Below are 16,838 nucleotides of genomic sequence, written 5' to 3' on the forward strand. Positions count from 1 at the left end.
CAGCCTGCTTGCCAGGTGCCAAAGGTTCACCACAAAGAGGCTTTGTTATTTTGTCTCCATCTCAGCTTCATAGACAGCAGTGCACCCCTTTGGATTTACTGTCAAGCCCATGATAATTAATGCACCTTTGCCAAAGAAGAGGAGAGCCCCTTTAGGGCAAGTATGCTAATAGGAGCTTGCAAACCAGCTGCCAGGGATGTGGCTCTGATTGCTAATGAGACCTGCCACAGTGCAGGTCTCTTTGTCTTGGTTTCTTTCTCCCTTCAGAATTATGATATCCAGCTTCCATCATCAGAGAATCAGGAGAGTAGAGTGGCCTCATGAGTCCCTGTATTCACAAACCCCTCCTGAGGCAATAGGCCTCATTAATATCAGCCAATGCCCTCCACAAGAATTAAAGCACGTAATCCATAATTCAGTTGTGGACTGAAAAATGATGTTATTTCCAATAATAAAACAATGAGAGGAGCTGGCTGTGGGACTTCGATATGGCAAGGGCTGCTGCGGAAAAAACAGGAAAAATTCCTCTTGGCCATACAGCCATTCATGTCATGCAGTTTCCCATTTTGCCAAGTGTTTAATTATATCTTACAAACTCACTGCCTGTCATTTGTTTTAATGGAGACTCTGGAATCCTGGTGTTTTTCACTCTGCCACCACAAATGAAATGTGGTGCAATATGCAATATATTAGTCTGGAAGACAAATATAAGTCCCTGTGTATAGTATCTTATGTGGCTGGAATTATCAGAATGTAGTGTGGCACAGATAAGCATGTAAGCTGTGTGCAACATCTCAGCCACAACCCATTAACGGGGTGCCTAGCAATTCTCCTGTCTTCCTAACCATTTGTGGAAACATGTATATGCCTGATCTGCCAGCTGGGGCTGTGCATGCATACTAGACCTGGCTAGATATGCTGAATGCCACTGACCAGCTATCTATGGGGAAGCAGAGTGGAAGGCAACAAAATCCAGCTCTCTGTGCCAAACAGCTGGCTAGATTGCTTCAGGTCTGGTTTCCGGTTTCCGCTTGGTGGTGAAGCACATGCAAAAGAGTCCAGCATTCAGTCTCCAGGCAGGGCTGAAGCAGTGGAGAATCACTGACAATCAGTGTCAATATTATATTATTAATTAAATTTGTATACCAACCCTCATTGTTACATTATATGACCCACTTGGCTCTCTTGGTATAAGGCAATTTTGTATGTTCCGAAAATGATTTCTGAACCACCAAATATATTTTCAAGACCATTCTTTGTTGCAGAAAGTATCACCTAAGGGGAAATTAGGTACTATAAGATAACTCAATCAGTTCAAGCAAGACAGATCATGGACTCAATTTTAGTTGGAAAACCCACTGAAAATACAAAGATGTTATTTATTGGACTATGGCCCAATTACAATAGGAAATGAACTCAAATAATCTGGGCAATCCTTTTCCTGAAAAACAACAACCCTGGAACTTTAAATCTTAAGGGCCAGATTTCTAAATAGGTGTGCAAGGATTCAGCCTATGGCACTTCATTTATGGACAAACAATTTTGCAATCCTATGCACACCTAGGAATGTCCCATTGACCCAAGCGGGACTTATTTATGAGTTGACATATACAAAGATTTGATGCACATTCCTGTGCACGTGCTTTAAACATATACCTAGAAGGCGCCCTTAACTGTAAGCACATTTGTTTTCTATAGGTTACACCTACCTTTACCTTTTTTATGCTACAAAATGGTTTAGAAAACAGCTTAAGCATTTGGGTTTTCCATGAGAAGCCCTGGGAATCATAGTTTTGGGTGAAATCTCTAAGGACAGTCACCCCCCCCTCTCACACGAAAGTCCCTTAAGTGGGAAGGAGGGCAAACTGAGTTATGACAGCAGGAGTTACATCGATTTAGGGTGTAGGTGGTCACAATCCACAAATGTTGATTCAAGAGAATTATCCTGTGTGACTGAAGATTAGCAATTTTAAGATTTATGAACATGCCCTAGTGAATCCCTCCTTCATAGAGAATAAGAGAGTTGGATGGGACCACAAAGGTCCTCTAGTCGAATACGCTGGAATGGGGGGAATTTGCCCAACGTGGGCCTTGAACCCACAGCCCTGTGAATAAGGGTCTCATGCTCTACTGACTGTGCTATAAATGAGTGACAAGTATGAAGAAGCTCTAAGGCAAATCATCTGAAGTGAGAGGCTTTTTGTCACAAAAATGAACTGTCTGAATAATTTTCTTATTGGGAACAAGAAAGCCTTTTCAATTCAGGGGCCTTATTTCCAGTGCTGACTCGCTTAGGGCCTGCTACAAAACACACCAAGTATTTTAAAACAAGTGAATAAATTAAAGTGACAAGCAAAATTGAGCAAAGACAACAGGCTGCAGGTAAAGCCTGGAGGCATTTCCAAAAGGGAGGCTCATCCATTTCAATCTCACCAATAGCAAATACCTTTCTCACAAATCACTTAGTGGGAAAAGGCTGCAATTCTGTGCAGGGTTCCTTGGGAGCAAGTCTCACTCAACCCAGTGGGACTTAAAACATGGAGTGGATCAAGTTACACAGCTGTAGTTACATATGAATGAAACAAGGCTGCTGTCCCAAATGATAGTGCTGGGATCTCCCACAGCCAACCATAATATGCAACCATATTTTTCGCTCTATAGGACACACCCAACCATAGGACGCACCTTGTTTTAGAGGTGGAGAACAAGAAAAAAAATTCTCCCCCCCTCTGCTCAGCGCCCCTTCAGTGAAGCGGCAGGAGAAACGGAGCCCCTTCCATTTCTCCTGTTGCTTCGCTGAAGGGGTGCTGCGCAGAAGGGGAGAATTTTTTTTCTTGTTCTCCCCCTCTAAAACAAGGTGTGTTCAGTCGCCTTCAGTGAAGGCAACCCGAAGCCTCACCCGAAGCCTCTGGAGCGCAGCAGGACTTCCCGCTGCGCTCTGGAGGCTTCAGGCAGCTACCTTGGAAGCCTGGAGAGCGAGAGGGGTTGGTGTGCACCAACCCCTCTCGCTCTCCAGGCTTCAGTGAAGGCAATCCGGGAGTTCCCGCTGCGCTCCAGAGGCTTCGGGTTCCTTTCAGAGAAGCGGGAAGGCTGCTCCCAGAGCTTGTGGGGCTGGCGGTGGGGGAATCCCGGCTTTCTGCCACCCCCAGCCCCAAAGAGCAGGTCGGGGAGCAGCGGAAAGGCTGCACAGCCTTCCCGCTGCTCCCAGAGCTTGTCGAGGCTGGCGGGGGAAGCCTGGGTTACCCCCCCCCAGCACCAGGGACCACACATTCGCTCCATAAGATGCACAGACATTTCCCCTTAGATTTTAAGTGGAAAAAAGTGTGTCTTATGGAGCGAAAAATACGGTAAATCTCATACGTTGCACTACAATAGCATCATGTTGGAAGTTTCCATGTCTTTGTCAGCCATGAAAGTGGTGATAAACTCAGTGTGATGATGCCACATAACACTGAAAGAAATCCCAGTGGATGGAGGGGAGCTTGCGCAGTGCTGCCAGTTTTGGTGGCGCTAGTAGTAGACCTATGTCATTTGTAACATGTAGTTTCAACTAATGCTGTCTGTTGTCAGAGCACACAGGCAGGTACGTAAGAAAAAACTGTTCAGAACACATCTGTATTTTGCTAAATTTATTTTTTTTTAAACAACTTTAACAGCAAAACATTGTGATAACTGACTTTCCCCCTAATCCACAACCCCTTCTTCCAAAACACTCTCATTTATGTTGAGAGGCTGTCCTTTTTCTGTTAGAATAAAGCAGTGCAACAAAACTCAGAACAATTTGATACAACAACCTTTAAACATCCTATCTAGGAAGTGGGGTTCACTTCTCAGCAACGGTGACTGGAAGCTATTCAAGAAGCCAAATTTCTCTCATATAAAAAGTACACCCAACAATGCAAATTGTCAAAAACTTCTTTTAGAAGATGTGGAAGAGCAAAATGTAAACAAAACAAAGTTGTGACTCAGGACCTGAGTGACACACTCACTATGTAGCTCTTCAGACCGAGGAACAACAAAGCAACCTTTCAGAGGGTGAAGCAACAAAAATGGGACTGTCTACGTCACCTAGCAGGGAGATTGGCAGTCTTACTATTAATTAGAACTGGATACCTTGGCCCCTTCTCAGAAACTTCAACAGCAGTAGTAAGCCATTTCATTTCCCAGAGTCCTTCCCTAAACTGTGGGGCTGAACCCAATACTGCTTTTGTGTGGCTCTGCCTAGTTTTGTCAGAAAACTTTCCATGATGCACAAGAACTGAAGGGATGATGTTCCTCTACAAAATTGGTGGAATTATGTGGGCTACTTAGGGCATGTCTATGGCCCCCTCCCTACATTGAAAGGATCTTGTGTTTCAGAAAGCACTTAAGAGAGTTTTCAAATCTGAAAATCTCATAGAAGTGCTTTTGAAAATGTGCACTGTAGACTTATTTCAAGGGTGGGAGGTACAGAAGATGTAATGCTCACCTGTTTAATTTGAAGTGAGCTTCACTCTTGGAGGCACAATCCAGCCCCACGGATCTCGACAGTAGAGTGTAGTGCTTGTTTAATTTTTTCCCATGGAAACCAGTGCAACATTCGTGATTCACTTTAGGTATATTGAAAGCCTTAAAAAGTCCCCATGGTGGGCAGGGGGAGATAGATTTGGGGAATAATTTGGCCAGACGTCGGGTAACCGATTTCAACGGCAGAATTTTAATCATACGGTTAACCTCTTCAAGAAAATCAATAGGAGATTTATTTTTTTAAAAGGTTCTTAACTCTGACTGGACCATGCTCTTGATGTCTTGGGGTGGGGTGGAAGGAATGTTCAATGACTTTGAAGTTGTGAGTCCAGAAAAGGGTCAACCAAGCTGTGCATTTGGCTGGGCTTGCCTCCCTCATTCATTCATGGTAGCTAATAGGCAGAGAGAGTGTTCCAAATGTGAGGTCCTGTTTCAGCGGTGGAGAGGTGTGTGCTGTCATTACAGCCATGCACAGAAAAACAAGCAGGACAAGATGTCACTGACCAGTTTTCAGCTTCACAATGAACGGAAAAAACTTTACAGTTACGGACAACACCAAGGAACATGCAAACACACCCAGAAATACCTGGAAGGACAACTGTGAAAACTGAAAAAGCAAGAGTCCCAATGAACTTAAGCCTGATCACTGCCACAGCTCAAGGCATCTCTTAGAATGAAACATTGAAATGTGGAATTCTCTCGCTCATGCAGTAACGACAAGCGTGGTTCTTTGGAGAACAGGCGAGAAAGAGTTTTTCCTCCAGACTCCCAACGTTGGTTCAGTTTCACTTGAGGCACTAAGCAGTCATGTTGCTTTGGGCATTATCTCCAGTTTCCATTTAGCTGTTCTGCTCCTCTTTGCTTTCTTTCCTTTGAGGGCCAAGTTCAAATGCTGGGAAGCGGGAGTTCTGGGGGTCAATTATGTCGGAGAGGAAGTGGATAGCTCCTGCCATACCTGAAGCGGACAAATCCCAAGTTCAAAAAAGCACAAAGACAGAAAGCCTGGATCCTTTGGCCATGAGAGAGCTGCAAGGGATCCCCTGGAACAGCCTTGCATATTAAATACACATAAAACAGAAGTTACCAGTCCATAAGGGAAGGCAGAGTCTGCCTGTTTATTACTTTCACAGTGCCTCCGAAGGGATTGTACCTGGCACGCTTTATGGTTGGCCTCTGAGCACAGCTACCAGGGTATCTGCTACAAGACGCACTACTGGCATCTACTCTCAGAAGGCTGCCACAGGGGACGTGAGCTCCAGGAAATGGGGAGGAGACTGGCTTTTAGTGGTGGCAAGGGGAACATTCAGATGGCTGCAGGAGAAAGCCAGAGGATCACACACAGCCAAGCTGTTTCACCAGGACTGATTCAGAAGATACATCTTATATCCTGGAGAGAAAAGCTGTATTTGCATTTGTAAAACACGTTTGGCTTTGGTGTGTTCCTGTAGCATTAGGGTAAAACCAAACTATCCTAATTTAGCCAAGTATGAAAAACAGGGTATTGAACATACCCCTCAAGTCCCCATTTTTCACAAATGACTGTTGGGTAAGAAAAGTTGGTCATCTTAATGAAATGCAGCACTCTGTATTATAATTTTGTGACATGAAGAACATTTCCATGGATGAAAATGCAGGTTTCTTATGTGTGAAATGCAGTGATAATGTCAGCACAACTTTGGATACTCTTGAATAATTCTGCAGTTCCATGCATTAACAACAGATGGCAAATGAGTCATTTCTGAAAACAACCTTCAGTGCTGAACATCAATGGTCTATTTTTGAGTTTCCATGGTAAGATGTCTATGAGAAAGTTAAACACCCAGAGACTATACATTGCTGAGATCTATAATCCTATCTGCCAAATTCGACCCTCAAACAGATTACAGCATAGAACAAATCAGATCTTCCAGCAATAGTAATTCAGTTGCTCTGGCAACGTATTTCAATAGGAAAAGTGAACAGGGCTGTAGAACTCAAAAGGTGGTCGTGAATATTCAGCAGGAACCATGCACATTTCATTAAGCAGGCTTGTTGTGCAGCCTTATACATATCTACTCATGAGTAAGTCCCACAGTGTTCACTGGGCTTTACTCCCATGTAAGCATGTTGAGGACTGCAGACCTGGACCTAGTTCACACATGGACATGTGAGCATGTGGACTCCAGAAGAAGAGATTTCAAACACTTTGCTCTTCCCAGTTCTGCTGCTACACTGAGCTAAACCACAGCTGGGTGTAGCATGTTGTCTGAACTTTGTGGTTCAGCTCATGTATGTGCTCCCTGCAGGGTTTTCCCTATGGATTACTGTTCATGGCTTGTCTGGGAGAGCTAAAGCACAAGCCCAGGTTCAGATGGCACACTAAGCCAAACCCTGACTTAACACAGCGGCAGAACCATTTCCTTTCCTGGAGTCCACAGGCTCATGCACTCAGACATGGATTGGCTTGGCAAAACATGTGAACCAGGCCAATATCAGCTTAAGTGAATTTACAGTCCAACTAAACCATGTAGCTTTGAATTCAATCATATAACAATTTTATAATATACATGTTACTGAATACAGAATTCAACAATAAAAAATGTCTTGCCTTCAAACAGTGAGTAGGGTCGGTCAGGAATACGACAGCCGTGTGCACCATAATCCAGACACCACTCTGCAAACTGGGGGAAAGGCAGCAAATAGGGATGAAGAAATAATGACTAAAATATTGAAAACCAAAGTAAATAAAGATGTATATCTAATAGATATGAAATACTGTGGTGTGCAAGAAGTCAGCTCAAAGTCAGCTGATTAAGAAATCTAACTTCAGCCCTAATAAAGTTTCTGATGAAATTTCAGGAAATTGCAAGTGCAGATTATCCAAAATCCAATCTGCAGTGATTAAGGTTTACAAAGAACTGACCTCTCTCTCTCTCATTGGACACAGTGAAATGAAGAGATAGTATCTACTAAGTAGCAATGTAAGTCATGTGCTTACATTAGAAGGGAGCACAGTGCACTCGGCAGCCCTGAGCACGGAATGAATCCCACCAGCAGCCCTTTCCTACGTGAAACTCTCAAGAGAGGGAGATATACCTGTTCAGAACCAGTTCAGCAAAGACTGATAGCACCTTGAAAAGAAGTAGCTTGTCTTGTAAACAAATGACTGTGCTTAATGTTGAAGCAGCTTCTTGTTCCTTCTTGTCTTGGGAGATAATGGAGGAGTGCACCGGGGTGGGTGCGTGGAGGCAAACCGATACGGAAGAGAAATGTTTTGTTGCAGCTGGGGCAGGTGAAGGGGTCTGGTTGTGCTGCTGCAGATGCACCATGGTGCTTTGGATAAAGATGGTAAACAAATCCCTTAGAGTCTAATGTATTCACCATCTTTGTTCAAGAGGCCGTGTCACATTGGTAGCAACAACATTTTCACGGTTTTCTACAGAAGTGCTGTCACTGCGCCAACAAATCCCACCTCACTGATGGCTCCTCCACTTAACAGCCACTAGGTCTCGGTCCAGGGATGGGCTCTTTCCATGAATGCCAGCTTATCTGGGCAGAGGCCGCCTCAACCCTGGAAGTCAGCTTCACTACCCTATCTCATAACTCTCCCGTAACAGCAAACTCAAGCCTGCATACTTATGTAGACAGAATGGCAGCATCCATGCACAAAAGGGAGGTATCAGCAAACCAGTGTGTGTGTGTGTGTCAGAATTTTCAGAAATGCAGAACGTCCTTAGAAAATAAACCCCCCCATCAACAATCATAGGTCACTGAGAAGCAAACTCGTTCAGTGGGCATAAAATGTAACTGGGAAAAAGCACGGCTGGAACCCTAAATCGGATGCTCCTGAACTAAGTCATACTCTGGAGCAGGTCCAGTGAAATCAATGGGTTTTTTCTAAGTATAACTAGTGTTGAGTATCACCCAGTATGTGCATCAGAAAATAAAATTAAGGAGTACCTTGCAAGCTCGATAGAGGTACTTTTTATCCTGAGTGAGATGATAGAGGGATAAGAAGGAGTAGCCATTGCCAGCTGTCCCGTGGCAGATGCCATAGCCTTTCCTCAACAATCCTCTCTGCCAAATGACATCACTACATTCTATTGCGTCCTTCAAATATTTATCCTCTTTGAAAACCTGCAGAAATGTGAACACAAGTTTAGCCACAGCAATGAACTAAAAATACTCCTATTTTTAATGACGGCCTTCTTGGTGGCTGCTCCCAAACTTTGAACCTCCCTCCCTAGAGAAGCTAGACTGGCTCCCTCCTTGTCCTTCAGCCAGCAAATAAAGACCTTTTTGTTTCAGCAGGCTGTTGGGAACTGACTATTTTTAATAAAAGGGCTGGTGCCTGCCATGTTGTTTCTGGGTTACTGGGCAAGCAAAAGTATGCTAAGAGCTGCTTAGGGTCAAGCAACACATACTTTTAAATCTGAACAGGTGACACACCACATACTACCATATTTTTCCATGTATTAGACGAGGTTTTTTGACTCAAAAACCATGTCAAAAAACTGAGGTCATCCAGTACACGGATAGTGCCATGGCAGGGGGAGAAGTGGCGTGCCCACCTGCCCGCTGGTTGCGCAACTTCCCCCGATGCCACTGTGCGTGGGAAATGATATAGGGAGTGTTTCCTGCCCACAGTTGCATGGGGGGAGAAGCTCAACAACTTTGGGCCATCTCCGCTCATTTTCTTAAAATTGAGTCGCTAAAAATGGGAGGGGGTGTCCTTATACATCTTATAGACAGAAAAATACGGTAATTTTGAAACTTCCACAACTTCAAAAGCAGTTTGCCATATGGCATCAGGAAAGTACCTTGTGTTGCTATTAATATTTTTTCTCCTTAGAAATCCCCTTGGACTTACAGAACTAACAATTTTCTTAATGCACGCAGTACAGAAATTCTGTCTTAAGAAGCAGTGTAGAAAACATGCAACCCATAATATGGGTTCCCGTTGGAAACCTAACTTTCAATTTTGAAGTACAGTAGTACCTTGGTTCGCAACGCCAAAACCCCAGAAGCATGCATTCCGGTTTTCAGATGTTTTTCGGAATCCAAACATCTGATGTGGCTGTCAGCTATTGTTTCCAGGGCGCCTGCACCAATCAGAAGCTGTGCCTTGGTTTTCGAACTTTTCGGAAGTCAGACTTCCAGAAAGGATTAAGTTTGGCGCTTTTGTATTTGCGATTTATTTTGCGTTTTTGAGGCTTTTTCAGTTAATTTGTTTTTGTGACTGTGTGGAACCCAGTTCAGATACTGAATGATTGTGTGATTGTGGAAATGGATAAAAGCCCCCCATCCAAACAATGACTATAATCAGTGCAGGTAAGAAAAAAATAAAATATTTTTTATCATCTACGATACGGTCTTATTTATTTTATAGTACAGTACATTGATTATTGCTTTCATTTTATGGATCAATGGTCTCATTAGATAGTAAAATTCATGTTAAATTGCTGTTTTAGGGGTTGTTTTTTAAAAGTCTGGAACGGATTACAGTGGTACCTCTGGTTACGTACTTAATTCGTTCCGGAGGTACGTTCTTAATCTGAAACTGTTCTTAACATGAAGCACCACTTTAGCTAATGGGGCCTCCTGCTGCTGCCGTGTTGCCACCGCGTGATTTCTGTTCTCATCCTGAAGCAAAGTTCTTAACCCGAGGTACTATTTCTGAGTTAGTGGAGTCTGTAACCTGAAGCATATGTAACCTGAGGTACCACTGTTTTGGATTACTTTCTATAGGAAAGCACACCTTGGCTTTGGAAGAATTTGGTTTTGGAACGGACTTCCGGAACGGATTAAGTTTGAGAACCAAGGTACCACTGTATGCATTCTTCCATGCCTCATGATTGAGCTAAAGAAGGACATACCTTATATGCTTGCATGAGCATATGGATGACTCCTGGGGAACCATGGCACCAATGCACCAGCCTGTCAGTTTCATTACTTAAAGATGATGGATAATTCCCAGATCGAAATTTTTTATGGCGCACATAGTCAATGCTTGGTTTCACCAGTTCTCTCAAAGTCTCTTGGTCCACATTGCACACTGGCTAAAATATACAACAAACACACAGTATTTTTTTCAAAATAAAAAGCAGTAATTTTTTTCATATTACTACAAATCCATGCTGATGTGCATTCACATTGATGTATCTGGAAAATAATTTTACGCTTGTTTAACTGGATGCAGTGAAGGTGGGAGACAACTGTGGCTGTTATATATTTAGAAGTTGGCATCACATGTTACAAGGAGTTGCCAATAACACTCACTCAGGCACCCTCTTTTTACCCTGACACTAAGTCTTCTGAAGTGCCCATTTGTGCATGTCCCATACCAAGAGATACGTGAGCTTTCCCACTGACAGGGAACTTGTACATCTCACAATGGGAAATGGTTGTTAAAGTTATCGGAGAGAAAGTTGATATGTTGATTAGAGAAAAACTATTGCTGACATTTATTCAAACAATAGTTAGAGAATGCCTTTTGGACTTTTGTGTAAAAAGGAAAATAGATTAATATGAGACATCTGAGTCAGGAAGACTGGGGAAATATCGCCTAACAGAAAGTAGATCAGTTGCATGAAAATATTCTAGAGTGAATATTTTGATTAATTTATTTTATGAAACTGACAAAAAATTTGGAAATTTTATTTATTTTTCTTCTCTTTTTCTCTCTTCTTTTCTTCTACTTTTTTGTTTTCCTTTGGTGTTTTCTCTTTCTCTGTTTTTGTTTTTATTTAGTTTCTATTATCTTATTGTATTATGAAAAAACTTTAACAACACCTTATTTTATTTTTTATTTAAAAAAGATCAACACTGAGACCTCTGCTATTTAACTTGTTCAAAAACAATTGAGAGTTAGGGGTGAGCAGTGAAGTTTGCTGATAAAATGGCAAGCGCAATTCAACATAAACAATGTAAATAAGTGTAAATTGATGCCTGTTGGCCACTGTGAGAACAGGATCCAGGACTAGATGGGCCACTGGCCTGATCCAGCAGCCGCTTCTTATCTTCTTAAGACAAGTTCCCTTCTCTCACTGTTGCCCTCAGGAGAGTCTCCTTCTCTCCCCACCCTCCCAACCCCACCCCCCTTTTCCAAGCTGGCTCCTATCATTACCTGCATAAGCATATAGTAGATCCCAGACATGCCATGGGCTGCACCAACATATTGTTTTCTGTGCCACTGATACAATAATGGGCACCGTTCTGTCTTTCGTTCCTCTCTGGAAAAGTTTTTACCTGATTCAATGATGGAATCCACCACCTGATGCAGACAGATAGAATAACAGGCATTCCATTATTCTGAGAGAACATCTCACATCTGGCCGGTACACTCTGTAGCCAAAGCCGTAACAGTGGAGTTATGCAAGCCTAAAAATTTCACAAATTTCTTTATGTGACCAGTGGGAGTTGGTCTTGCAATAACCTTTTCAGAGACTACTCTGAACTTCTTGTTCCAGCCAGAAAAATGAAAAAAATCAGGTGTGGAGAACCTTTGGTCCTCCAAATATTCCTAAACTACAACTCCCATCCTCCCTGGCCACTGGAGGTCCAAAAGTCACCCAAACCTGCAATAAATGCATAGGTTGCAAAGGGTATTCAAGACTTCCTCCAGGTAGAATTTCTGTTACTACATTTCAAAAAGCAATGCTTTATTGCTAGTGAAAGGGACCCCAACATGTGGAGCAACTGCATTAGTGGGAGCTGCTTGCAAAAGTGTCAGAGGTGTGTTTTTTCTACTGCTTAAATACTATTACTTCATTAGAGACCAAGCATGCCTTCTCTGCTGTACAACTGAAATGCAGGAGCACTCAGTTATCTTTCAAGAGGGTTTCTGCAATAATGGCTTCCATTAAGCGTGGATACAGGACCACTAGTCATGGATAAGTACAGGCACAAGTACAGACAGCAACCGTTTTAGGTGTCTCCGATATGTTTGTGACTGCAACCATGCACATTGTGCCAAACCCAGAAGTGACCCAAAAATGTCACAAAAAGGTGCGGAATGGGGTGGCCTTATGCAGACCCTGCTGATACGCACGTGGGTCCAGAATGTAACCTCCATGCAAATCGAGCACTGCCTGTATAGCACTAAGAAGAAAATGTAGGCTTTTAGAAAAACATTATGTGGAAAGCCCCAAAGAAGGCAGGAGACAGTTCTGCAAGATTGGGATGTGTATGGAGATAGCTAAGTGCAGGCAAAAAGTGGGAACCATTACAAAAGGCACCAAACAACCAACTCTGTACAAAGCCAATGCCTGGAAAACAGCGCTTCTCTCTTACCTCCTTGATAGCAGACTGTGGCACAGCCTCGGGTCCAATTTCAGTATTCAGATAAAGCAAGGCATACAAGTAACCAGCTCTCCCATAAAGCAGCTCATCTGGAAGGTCAGAATCTGTGGCAAGGACCATTCTCTGGAGCTGCAAAAGTCTGGAATGAGAAAGAATTGGAGGGAAAACTGAAGGGTTCCCAAGTATGGGAAACTTGTAAATAGGTTGCCACAGTGAAGAGGAACTGCCTCCAGGTGATCAGGCAAGTAAGCTTTCTGTACACAGAAAAGACTCTGCTCTCCTTTTTTGCAACTAACACAGCAGGTTGATGTAGCCAGGTGACTGGCAAAAACCAGTGTGAGCTTGCAAAGCTAACTAAAGCTGAGGTAATTTAGGCTTTTCTAGGTCAAATAATTTGAGAAAGAGGCCAAAATAATTCCACCAGAACACATGAAGCCATTGGTTCATCTAGTTCAGTAGTGTCTCTCCAATATTTGAAACAGATTTTTTTGTTCAGTCTTATCTGGACTGGTGAAATAAAAAGTCAACTGTGTAAGATTCAACGGGGCGTATCAACCTCTAGCCACTCAACATCACACATGCTTCCAACCTCCTCCCGACTATTATCCTCTCATTCTTTATATACAGCAGTAGCAGCATTTGAAACTCCCTAAGGACTAGGCAAGTTTTGCAACTTGCCATGGTCCAATTGCAACCAGTTTTAGATGTATGGGCATGATGTCTTGCGCCTAGGCCCCGTCCCCACTCAGCACATGAGTGCTCTCCTCCAATCCCCATCCGCACTCAGGGCGCAAGTGGTAAGATGATTTAACGTGAGTTAAACATACTCGTGTGCGATTCCTGCTGCTTATCCTGAGACAACTCTGTGAACAGCCCCCCTGCCCGGGAAGTGGCATATTTCCTACTTTTTGCCTTCTCAAATGCTTCACACACATCAGTCAGAGAGCACAACCATATCCTTACAGCCTGCCTTGTCCTCTAACCAGCCAATCTGTGAAATTCTACCTTCATCACAGCTTTTAAGGCTGTTGGGGGGAGGGATGCCATGGTGGAAACCAGTACTACAAACATTATAGAAAGTGTTTTAATGGAGGAGAGGACAAAACCCAGTGGCACCCCATAAGTGAGAGCCCAGGGGCCTGAACACCACTTTCTGGACATGACCCAGAAGGAAGGAGTGGAACCACTGTATAACAGTGCCCCCAGCTCCCTCTAGATGGTCCAGAAGGATGTTATGGTCGATGGTATCAAAGGCCGCTGAGAGACCCAGCAGAACTAGGAAACAGCTCTCACCTTTGTCCCTAGCCCACCGGAGATCATCAACCAGCACGACCAAGGCAGTTTCAGTCCCATGGTGCGGACTGAATCCTGACTGGAAGGGATCTAAATGGTCCGCATCCTCCAGGCGTGCCTGGAGTTGTTCCGCAGCCACCTGCTCAATCACTTTGCCCAAGAATGGAAGATTTGAGACTGGGCAATAAAAGGAATTTTAAAAAGAACAAAAGGAGTGGGGGGAGCCAGGAAAGCAGACCCCCGTCATGTAAGTGAAAGGGAACATGCAGAGCTCTGATAAGCACGTCTTACCTTGGCGCTATCTTGCCCCACATGATGGCACTGAAGTAAGATGTTTAAGTGCGAACTGTACACTCAAAGTGTGTGTCTCTTCCATCACTTGTGTAGGCCTGTAATATGTGTTAGTTGTTGTGCTAGAAAGTTATACAGGGGGTGTAGGGAGAATCCAGAGCTTGTTTGCAGCGTGGAAAGAAAGGAGAACCTTTTTCTGCCTCCCCACTTCCAGCCACTCTCTGAAGACTGAAGAAGGGGCCCACAAAAGAATATTGATGAGGATGAGACCATATGAAAAATGAAGATAAGGTTTTAGCTGGAGTTCATTCATTTTCAGCTTTGTGATCTTGTAATACAAAAAACAGCAGCGCCTAGGCATTCTGATATTGCACCCATAACCTAGTTTTCAGGCCTCATGTGGCACCTAGATTGTCTACCTGAGCTAACGCTGAGCACTGGAAACAGGTTATTTCCAGGCCGTCAAATGGAATTAATGAACTCCGCCCACCCCCATGCTGTTAAGCAAATTTCAGCCTTCAGTCATCAAGGTAAGAGTAAATCAAGTTAGGAATATGTAGAAATGAAGCCATCTATCTGTCTTTCAGATTGGCAGCACCTATCCCTTAGGCACAGTGTAAACTGCTCCAAATCACTTCCATTTCAAAAGTGGCTTAAGATACACCAACCTAGAAGGGGGAAGGGAGCTGCTCAGAAAAAGGAGAGAGAGATCTGCCCTCCTCCCCAGCTTTCTGGATGGCAGCCACTTCCTAGGAAGTAAGCCCAACTGTTTCCAATGACATTTATTTTCAATTAAGCAAACGAGAATCTTAGCCTTAATCTCATTTTTATTCTCTGCTTCCCACTCCACAAAGCAGCCTGGTTGAAACAAAATGTGAAAAAAGCAGCGCCCTGCCTTTTATTCTCAGCAGGGAAAGAAAGTACCATTTAAAATGCAAACAGTCATATCAAAAAGCCCTGACGGAGATTAATCTTTCAGAGACTGTGGATTAGGAGGAGAGTGATGCAACTTCTAAATATAAACTGCAGTGCAATGGCTGTAGGCAGAGCAGAGCCCCCAGGAGCTCTGGGCACAGCAAGGGATGCTGGGGAAAAGCGAACAGGTAGGGCCAGGGCAAAGAATGCTAAAAGAAACCACTTGTGTGTTTATAACCTGCCAAAGGTCACTAGAGCCTTGTCCAAAACGGGAGGAGAAAGGCAGAGAAGTGTCCCAGAAGCCTCTGGATCAAATGTTATTCTTTCTAGGGATGGAAGTATCAGAGGAAACCAAACCAAAATAAGCAAGACGGATCCTTTCTCATGCTATGGGTGGGTGGGTGGGGTGGAGATGGCATCTTCTTTTTGTAAAGATCCTCCACCTGTTTGCCCAGTAGTAAGTTCTCCTAGCTGCAGGGAACTGACTGAGTCCCTATATATAGCCCTAGCATGGCAACTTGCTACTTTGCAGGTGCTTTGCCTTCTGCGAACAAAAGTGACCCTTCTCTCTCCTATACAGCTGCAACTGAAAGTGCAAAAAGATGCTTGCCATGAAGGGGTTGAGCAATAGTGAGACTGGAGAAACCAGTATAACTTGCATTTCACAGCTGAATTTGGGGAAATCACTTGAAGCATTCGTTTTACTGAGTTATTTCAATTGTTTTTGTTTGATTTGCTCATTGCAAACAGCTAAAAGTCCATAAATTTTGATAATAAACCCGATTTGCAATGGGGGTGGAATAATTTCAATTGCAACTGTAGATGTATCAGGGATAAGGATAAACACTATTGGCTGATTCCACATTTTCACACCAATTCCTGATTTCAGAGACTTCTACTATAGCTAAGGCGGGATGCGGGTGGCGCTGTGGGTTAAACCACAGAGCCTAGGACTTGCCGACCAGAAGGTTGGCGGTTCGAATTCCCGTGATGGGGTGAGCTCCCATTGCTTGGTCCCAGCTCCTCCCAACCAACAGTTCGAAAGCACGTCAAAGTGCAAATAGATAAATAGGTACTGCTCCGGCGGGAAGGTAAATGGCGTTTCCGTGCGCTGATCTGGTTTGCCAGAAGCGGCTTAGTCATGCTGGCCACATGACCCAGAAGCTGTAAATAAAGCGAGATAAGCGCCGCAACCCCAGAGTCGGCTACGACTGGACCTAATGGTCAGGGGTCCCTTTACCTTTACCTTTTACTACTACTGCTACTAATAATAATAATACTTGATGAGGAAAAGTATCATAGAATGAATAGACTGATTTATTATTTCAGCACCAGGCAAATACCTTTTATTTCCTTTGGCTTTTAAACTTTTAACACCTGGAATGCTTTTATGCTGGTTTGATAGCTACTATGTTAATTCTCTGATTTTACTATATTGTTGACTGGCAGCAGCACATTAAGAGTCTTTCTTTGGAGGCTGAGATATCCATAAGAGAAAGCAACTTAATCCTCTCCAGCTCCTTCGTCTGGTCTGCCAAGGAGGGGTTTTGCTC

At 43.6% G+C, this 16,838-nt stretch overlaps 1 protein-coding gene and 1 long non-coding RNA gene across 2 annotated transcripts in view; one reads left to right on the plus strand and one right to left on the minus strand.

Moving 5' to 3' along the window:
- Nucleotides 1-3,614: 3,614 nt before the first annotated feature.
- LANCL2 (LanC like glutathione S-transferase 2) overlaps nt 3,615-16,838 on the minus strand; it is a 32,767-nt gene continuing 19,543 nt past the window's right edge. Inside the window, exons 4-9 of the mRNA XM_083706366.1 lie at nt 12,778-12,925; nt 11,612-11,758; nt 10,362-10,544; nt 8,446-8,622; nt 7,094-7,166; nt 3,615-5,461 (exon numbers count right to left, since the gene is read on the minus strand). Coding sequence (XP_083562492.1) covers nt 5,346-5,461; nt 7,094-7,166; nt 8,446-8,622; nt 10,362-10,544; nt 11,612-11,758; nt 12,778-12,925 — 844 coding nt within the window. The 3' untranslated portion in view covers nt 3,615-5,345. The remainder of the gene's footprint in view (nt 5,462-7,093; nt 7,167-8,445; nt 8,623-10,361; nt 10,545-11,611; nt 11,759-12,777; nt 12,926-16,838) is intronic.
- LOC310828720 lies at nt 8,630-9,813 on the plus strand. The gene is made up of 2 exons (XR_014557089.1): nt 8,630-8,893; nt 8,926-9,813. It is a non-coding gene; the product is annotated as an uncharacterized lncRNA (long non-coding RNA).

Source organism: Podarcis gaigeae (genome assembly GCF_964106915.1).
Source record: "Podarcis gaigeae genome assembly, chromosome: 12".
NCBI lineage: Eukaryota > Metazoa > Chordata > Lepidosauria > Squamata > Lacertidae > Podarcis > Podarcis gaigeae.